At 35.4% G+C, this 8,772-nt stretch overlaps 1 protein-coding gene across 1 annotated transcript; it reads left to right on the forward strand.

Annotated features, from left to right (window-relative positions):
- The first annotated feature begins 7,239 nt into the window (after positions 1 to 7,239).
- Positions 7,240 to 8,484, forward strand: LOC115231466 (general transcription factor II-I repeat domain-containing protein 2-like). The gene is made up of 2 exons (XM_029801485.1): positions 7,240 to 7,630; positions 8,252 to 8,484. The coding sequence occupies exons 1-2, from the start codon at positions 7,240 to 7,242 to the stop codon at positions 8,482 to 8,484; spliced, it is 624 nt and encodes a 207-aa protein (XP_029657345.1).
- The last annotated feature ends 288 nt before the right edge of the window (positions 8,485 to 8,772 follow it).

The raw sequence follows: 8,772 nt of genomic DNA on the forward strand, positions 1-8,772 counted from the left end.
TATTTCATTAAAATAAAAAAATTTAATTTTTTTTGTCCGGCAAATTTTAAATTCTGCTTTAAAATAAAATTCTAAAAGCCAAAAATAATTTTAAAAATTAAAAAAAATAATTCTAATTTTGCCAAGAATGATGTAAGAAAATTAAATTATAATTTATTTTAAAAAAAAGTCGATTTATTACAAATCCAATTTTTTTGTCAGGCACTGTATGTGAGTTCATAGGGACATCAATCAATGTGACTTATGGCGATAAAAGGGTTGAGGCCACACATAGAAGGCCAGAGGGAATCATTCAGTTCGCAGCGTTCAAGTGTCTTCTTCCCCTACGGTTGTCTATCATCCCATCATCCGCGATCCAGGCAAGGCAAAACTTCTTAGACAGGTGGACAGCAATGTGCTTGCTGAATTACAAGTCTATGGAGAAAAAGAAAGCGGAAAACTGGGCGGATGGTTATGTCTCAGACAGGGATGTAGACAAATTAGCCGCAATTATTGACCAAACCTTCAACAAAAATCCGGACCATGCCCATTCAGCGAGAAGATTTACGACTCTGAACATATGCCATAGAGGTAACATATGCTACACAAGATTTATGATTCTTCAGAAGCATTACAAAACCACAATGAATGCTGTATTAGGTTGTATGGTATATGAGTCATGCTATGAAGAAATCGCCCGCTTCGTTGACAACATATGGAAAGTTAGAGGGAAAGAGTCATTAATTGGTTATCAGAAACCCCTCCAGGGCGTTAGAAGCAGTGCTTTCTCAGGCAACTACTTAAAGCATGTGTACATGTACTTGACCACTTTATGCGGGATCGTAGTTAATAATGCATTTTTTAATGCTAAGAGCTTATTCTCGGATGGAAATGCAATTGTAAGTGCAAAGATCTTTTACCATTTGACGAGAGGCGGGTCAGTGGTGAATCATTGATCCCCAGAGAGAAGATAACGGGGAAGATTCTGGTATGGCAGCAGGACTTTTTAAAAGTAAGCTGCTATATTAGAGACTATGAGAATAGATCATCAGAAGTGGTCCAGGACTATGACGTGATTAGGGTAACAGATGAATTTTCATTCATGCTCTGTAACTTTTTCTATGTGGAGTGCTTAATGGACGACGAGATGACTTTATTGTTCTTAGACACCAGTTTCATCTTATACATCGCAAAATGCTTCTGAGCCTGTATGCTTCTGAGCTTCTGCAATTACCCCTTTGCTCTGTGGAAGCCAATAGTTAAAAAGAAATGACATAGCTACATGAGACCGACTTCGGACCAATGCAAAAAAGCCATAGATATGTACAGGTCGGGTCAAATAGACAAGGGGGAAAATGTCGTGTCATATCCAGCAGTGTCATGTGTATGGCCCAAATACGAAGCCGAATGTGCCAACATGACTTTGGTTCACTCCGTTGATTACCCTATCAACCCATTGAGTGGCAAAATCGAAGGGGACATATTTGAGCTGGGTGAATGTAACGAGGACTTCTGCCTCTTGAAGGAAAACAAAGGCGCATTTGTTCTTAGCCACCAGGACACATGTGTTAAAGCAGTGGTTCTCAAACTGGGGTACGCGTACCCCTAGGGGTACGCGAAATTCTGTAGGGGGTACGCGAAAATTTTTTGAAAATCTATTTAATTTTCGTTTCAACATAAAAAAGTTATTAATTCTAATTATAATAAAAATCATAATTAAATTAAATAATTAATAATAAAATAAATCTCCACGCTACTAGTTTTTCTTATGAGTTTACCTGTTAACAAGATTCGAAAATACAACGATAGTTATCTCAACTATGGATTTTATTTTGTGATTAAAAACGGTGTGCCACATCCGCAGTGTATTCTTTGCCAAAAGATTCTTTGCCCTGAATCCATGAAACCTTCATTACTTTCTCGGCATCAAGTTTCTAATCATTTCGAAACTATCGGAAAACCAAATGACTTTTTTAAGAACAAAAAAGATAATATTCGGAAAATAGACGATTCTTTCAATTTTGACATTAATTTTTTACTATCAAAACTCTCTTACATGATTTCATATCGGATCGCAAAAGCCAAAAAACCACATACAATTGCCGAGAATCTTATTATACCGTGCATTAAGGACATGTTTGAATGTTTAAATTGGAGCATATTGTTCGAAAAATTCCATGTTCAAATGATACAATCAATATAAGAATACGAGATCTATCTGAAAACATAAAAGAACAAGTTATTTTCTGGTTAATTATTTAGGTCATTACTGAAATAAAAAGTGCTGCCTTTAAAAAATTTCCAATTCAATTGTATGATTTAACAGATGTATCAAATTGCTCTTAATTACTCGTTTATGTGCGATATATTTATATGGAAAATATTAAAGAAGAATTTTTGTTCAATTATTCCTTACCTTTAAACACAAAAGGTTCTGATATTTTCGATGCAGTTAATTGTTTTTTGAAACAAAAGGTACATTTTTGATTTTTTACTTATGATAGGCCTATTGTGGCAAAATCTTAGTGCATGCACCACAGATGGAGCACCAGCTATGCTTGGATGTAACTCTGGTTTCCGAGGTAGAGTACAATCTGTCAATCCAAATGTAAAACATCTTCACTGTATGTTGCATCGTTATGTTCTTGCTGTGAAGACAATGCCTCTTGAACTTAAAAATGTTCTTGACGATGTTATTAAAATGTCAATCATATAAAAAAAAGTCCTTTAAATTCGCGAATTTTTTATTCAATTTGTGAAGAATTTGGTTCAGATGAGAAGGTTTTACTATATCACACAGAAGTTCGATGGTTATCCAAAGGAAATGTTCTTTCCAGAGTGCACAGTTTGAAGAATGAAATTTATGAATATTTTCTTCGCGAAAATAAAAATTTATATTTATCAAAGTTATCAAATATGTATTGGGGTGTAATGCTATCTTATTTAACGGACATTTTTTCGCGAATTAATGCTTTGAATTTATCGGTACAAACTAAGGGAGTTACCATTGTTGACTTTTTAGAAAAAACAAGGTTTTTTACGAAATAATGCAATATTGTAGGTCTTTTCGTATGAAGCTCCAACTGTGGATAGATAATACAACAAATTCTAATTTTACTATGTTTGATAAGTTGAATGAAAACATTTTCCATCTAAAATTAAATGAAATAGAAAATTTAAAACATCAAATAACTTCCCATTTACTTGGATTGAAGAATGAAATTGAAAAATATATACCTGAAATTAATGAAGTAGATCTTAAGTTTTTTGTCAATCCTTTTTCCGTAAAAGTTAATGTTTTGCCTTCAAATATTCAAGAAGAAGTTATTGAATTAATAAATTCTTACGAGTCAAAAATCTTATTTGAATCTGCACCATTAATTGAATTTTGGTGTAAAATGACATCAAAATATCACAATATTGGATTTTATATAATCGATTTTTTGCTTTTGTTTCCGACTACATATCTCTGCGAACAAGGATTTTCATCGTTGTTTAATTTAAAATCAGTTCATCGTGCGAGGCTGAATGTTGTTCATGATATTCGGGTGTGTCTTTCGTCAAAGGATCCAGAAATCGATAGATTAGTGATTGATAAACAACACCATCCATCTCATTAATTAAATATTTTTTTTCCTTAATTTTTTAAAAATCGATAAGGGGTACGCGAAAAATTATTTAGATGGCAAGGGGTACGCAAGGAAAAAAAGTTTGAGAACCACTGTGTTAAAGGGACTGAAATCTGGTTGGCTCCACTTGGCGCCAATACTTACGCGACCCGCTGGAAATCAGTGCTGACTCTAAAGAAAAGTGTTGTGCATTGTATTGTGGGGACCACTATTGGGTCTCAGTTGAGGGAGTGATGATATTGAGAGACCCAAAGGATTGCCAGGGAATTTGCCAACATAATCCTAGATCAGTAAGTCAGGAGTGGAAAATGAAGAGCCAGGGATTGAGTACAAAAGAGAGGATGAGTTATCTATCATGCAGAATAACCAAGAAAGCTATCTTTGCGGAAGGGCAGGTGACAAATGCTGATTTAAGCAGCTTGATTCCTCTAAATGCAGATATCTGTATCCTGAATGAAAATTTTTATATAATAAAAAAGTATCATTCCGAAATTTTGTTAAAATTTGGTAGAAATTGATCATTTTAGATTTTAGGGCGCTAAAATACAAGATCGCCAAATCCGGAAACAAATAAATAAAAGTTTGCCATAAGAATATAAAGAATAGAACTTTCTATCAAAAAATAATGTAAAATTCAATGAATAAAGATAAATGAGAAGATTTCAAATAAGAGATATAAACAGATTGAAAGAATAAACTGACAAATATTACAAAATGATGAAATTTCAGATAATTTATTAATTAAAAGAAACTACATCGCAAAATATTCCTTCTAATCCAATTAAATAAAAAAATAAAGATTGATCAAATAATGTAACAAGACAACAAGGTATGTCACAAGAGTGCTCACACGTGGCACAATTTATTATGTTTTCTATTAATAATTGGGTAACTAAAAATTAAGATAATTTTAATTAAAACACAATTCTACCTAGTAGCTTATAAACAGTGTTAATACCAGAGGGGATATCTCAATGATGGCAAATTGTGAAACAGACTTGCGAGCAGATTTTGCAGATTCGAACAGATTGTTTCCTTGGAACTTTTGCTCCAGTAATTTTCGAGGAGTTTGTTTAGTTCTAGCCATATTTTTTTATTTCAGACAGAACCGATTCAGACAAGTTATTTTTGTTTTATATAGTTAAACAACATTATGGAATGGAATGGAATCTTTTTATTGTAATTAACAGAGAAAAGAAAGTGACAGGAATTTAGGACGGTGATAGGACGAGACTGATGCCTAGGCAACTGAACTCTTCTGAGCTTGCGTCCAATTCAGCTGTCGTGAGCCAGAGTTAAGAAAGTAGGTTCATGCTTCTGAGCCTTCTAGGCCTGTATGCTTCTGAGCTTCTGAGCCTTCTAAGCCTGTATGCTTCTGAGCCTGAATGCTTCTGAGCTTTCTGAGCCTGTATGCTTCTGAGCCTGTATGCTTCTGAGCTTTCTGAGCCTGTATGCTTCTGAGCCTTCTAGGCCTGTATGCTTCTGAGCCTGTATGCTTCTGAGCTTTCTGAGCCTGTATGCTTCTGAGCTTTCTGAGCCTGTATGCTTCTGAGCCTTCTAGGCTGTATGCTTCTGAGCTTCTGAGCCTTCTAAGCCTGTATGCTTCTGAGCCTGTATGCTTCTGAGCCTGTATCTTCTGAGCCTGTATGCTTCTGAGCCTGTATGCTTCTGAGCTTTCTGAGCCTGTATGCTTCTGAGCTTTCTGAGCCTGTATGCTTCTGAGCCTTCTAGGCCTGTATGCTTCTGAGCTTTCTGAGCATTCTGAGCTTCTGACCATTCTGAGCTTCTGACTTTCTGAGCTTTCTCCGAAACAACATTATGGAATGGAATCTTTTTATTGTAATTAACAGAGAAAAGAAAGTGACAGGAATTTAGGACGGTGATAGAACGAGACTGATGCCTAGGCAACTGAACTCTTCTGAGCTTGCGTCCAATTCAGCTGTCGTGAGCCAAAGTTAAGAAAGTAGGTTCATACTTCTGAGCCTTCTAGGCCTGTATGCTTCTGAGCTTGTATGCTTCTGAGCTTTCTAAGCTTCTGAGCTTTCTAAGCTTCTGAGCTTTCTGAGCTTCTGAGCTTTCTAAGCTTCTGAGCTTTCTGAGCTTCTGCTAACTATTATTCTGAGCTTCTGAAACAACATTATGGAATGGAATGGAATCTTTTTATTGTAATTAACAGAGAAAAGAAAGTGACAGGAATTTATTTTTTTATTTCACACAGGAAGGAAGGAAGGAAAATTTTTATTTTAAATAATTAGTTAGAGAGGCTGTTAGTGAGGTAACATAAGGAGACCTTCGGCATTCCTGCCTTTAAGGAAGTTTTTGCAGCTGGGACACTCGGTTTCGGCTTGGAACTCGGGCAGTTTTGGTGTCTGTGTTCTTTACCGCAGAGGAGACAACGAATATAAATATTTGATTGCTATGAGAATCCACTTGCATGGTCAAGGAAAAGGAAGAAAAAATGGTCAAGAATAATCAAAATCTCTCATCAATTAAAGCTTGCTCCAAAGTTCAAAGACGAACAGCGGTAAAGTCACGGCCCTTTTGCGAACCCATCAAAGCTGAATATCCCACCGAACTTCCGAACCCTACTGTGCCTCAAAAACACAGTGAGACCCAATGCCATCAGACGACAACTGAGCCTAACAGCTCAAGCCTCATATATTCTCTGAGTATCGAAAACCCGGCACTTGGAAAGATCAAGAGGTTTAACCTCCTATCCAAGTCGCCAACTGCTTCCAAAGCCCGGATAACTTTACAGAAATCCGGCACCTTCTTTTTAAAATTCAGATCGCCCGAGGATGCTGCTGCTTTCAAAGCAGAGCTGTCTCAATCGAATATGTTTGGCGAAGGCGGCCATAAACTTGCTTCAGTAGCTGAGAAGGCCTCAGTCTTGGTCCTTAAAGGAATCCCTCATTGGATCTCGACAGAGGACCTTAACCTCCACTTGAGAGAAAGTCTAGAATCGGACTTCAAGTTCGAAAGATTCTCTCGCAATGGAACCGACATGTCTGCAGACTCACTCTGGATTCCAGAGCCGAGGCCAACACCCTCATCCGCTTTGGAATAACTCCAAAATCTTCTGGGTTTTGCTCTGCGGTATAATTTCCCCGTCTAACTTCGCTTTAATTGAGACTTTCCCAAGCCTTCTGTTTTTCGTAAACAGAGTCAAAATAGATTTTTCCGGACTTGCCTCCAGTTCGTACGTTTAATCCAGATTGGACTCATGAATATTTCTTTATTGAGGATTATGGAAAACCTATATGCTTAATATGTTTCGAAAAAGTTGCTGTCAAAAAACTTTATAACATCAAGCGACATTATGAAACTCGACATTACGAAAAATTCAGCAAGTTTACAGGAGAATCTCGCTTAAAGGAAATTAAGAGACTCGAACAAAATTACCAAAAGCAAACAACATTTTTTTATAATTTGAGTTGTGAAAAAGATGATATCACACGTACAAGTTACGAAATTTCAAAGATAATCGCGAAACGAATGAAACCATTTTCAGACGGAGAATTTATAAAAGAATGCTTAATGGCAGTAGCTGAAAATCTATTTCCTACAAAAACGAAACATTTTTGAATCTATCTGTTTATCTTCAAGAACGGTAACAAGAAGAGTAGAAGAAATGTCATTCGATTTAAATAACTCTTTAAAAAACATTTTTGGAAATTTCAAATATTTTTCTATCGAATTGGATACTAGTACTGACAGAAGAGATACTTCTCAACTTGTCATATTTGTTCGAGGGATAACTGAAACATACCAAATTTTTGAAGAATTTGTCAAAGTTATTCCAATTATGGGTACAGTGACAGGAACCGACGTTTTCTTGCATTTAATGCAACTTTTAACAGAATTAAATCTTCCACTTTCAAAATTAGTTGGAATTACAACAGACGGGGCTCCATCTATGGTTGGGAACAAAAAGGGAACTATTACATTACTCCAAAATGAAATGGAAAAATTTGGAATTGAGCACAATTTGGTTAAGATTCACTGTATTGTTCATCAATGGCGTTAGTTGCCAAATCAGTCAGGTTACGTGAGACAATGGATGCTGTTGTTATGCAGTAAATTTTATTTTATCCCGCGGCTTGAATCATCATCGGCATTCAGGCAATTTTTAATCGACACTGAAGCAGAATATGGGGATCTTTTATATTTTTGTAATGTCAGATGGCTTAGTAGAGGATCAATGCTCAAAAGGTTTTTTCATATACGGGAAGATGTTATAATTTTTCTTGAAGAAAAGAATTATGATGCTTCATATTTCCGAAATACTGATAATATTTCCAAATTGGCATTTTTTGTAGACATAACTTCACATCTAAATGACAAATTTGAAACTGCAGGGAAGTAATTAATTTATACACCAAATGTATGCCGAAATCACTGCTTTTGAAAATAAATTGAAGTTGTGGGAATTACAGTTACAAAAGGAACATGACGTATTTTGTGAATTTTCTTTCTACGAATCCGACTGATGTTCCGGAATATGCAAACATAGTTATGGAATTGAGATCAGAATTTTCATCACGTTTTATGGATTTAAGAGTAAAATGCGCATATATAATTTTTTAGGCTCATAAAAATCTTTTCAACATTTTTTCAATCCCATTTGATGTTGAAACTACCAGGGTGTTATCAAATGGAATTACTTGAAATTCAATGCGACAGTACACTTAAATCAAAATATTTTTCTGAAATGGATATTTTGAGCTTCTACCAAAATTTTGTATGTGTCAGAAAATATCCACAATTAACCGACAATGCTATGAAAATGGCTTGTATATTTGGAAGCACATTTTTATGGAAACAGTTATTCTCTAAAACAGGGGTGCGCAAGCTTTTTGGGTTTGCGGCCGCATAGCATGTTTTTTTCCTTCTCTTCCACGGCCGCCATTTTCTGCATTATTTTTTCGATATTAATATAGTAATTTTTTTAATTATTAAAAATGACCGCATAAGTTGCCCATTGTCATCGAGACCGAATGAGTTCTTGGACAGGAAATGCTCTCGTTCATCAGGGACATCATATTATTAAAATAAATAATTATTTCATAGACAAAAGATAAGAAAGAAAGAAAATTAATTAAAAGAAATGTATTATACAAGTTATTCTAATGACGGCCAGGATCTTTGGTATTTTTTGCGAGCT

This window comes from Octopus sinensis, unplaced genomic scaffold (assembly GCF_006345805.1).
Source record: "Octopus sinensis unplaced genomic scaffold, ASM634580v1 Contig18564, whole genome shotgun sequence".
In the NCBI taxonomy this organism is placed as follows: domain Eukaryota; kingdom Metazoa; phylum Mollusca; class Cephalopoda; order Octopoda; family Octopodidae; genus Octopus; species Octopus sinensis.

Coding starts and splice junctions, on each gene's coding strand:
- LOC115231466 (XM_029801485.1), top strand. CDS start 7,240: ATGTCATTCGATTTAAATAACTCTTTAAAAAACATTTTTGGAAATTTC. Junction 7,631..8,251: donor CTGTATTGTTCATCAATGGC/GTTAGTTGCCAA, acceptor TGAAACTACCAG/GGTGTTATCAAATGGAATTA.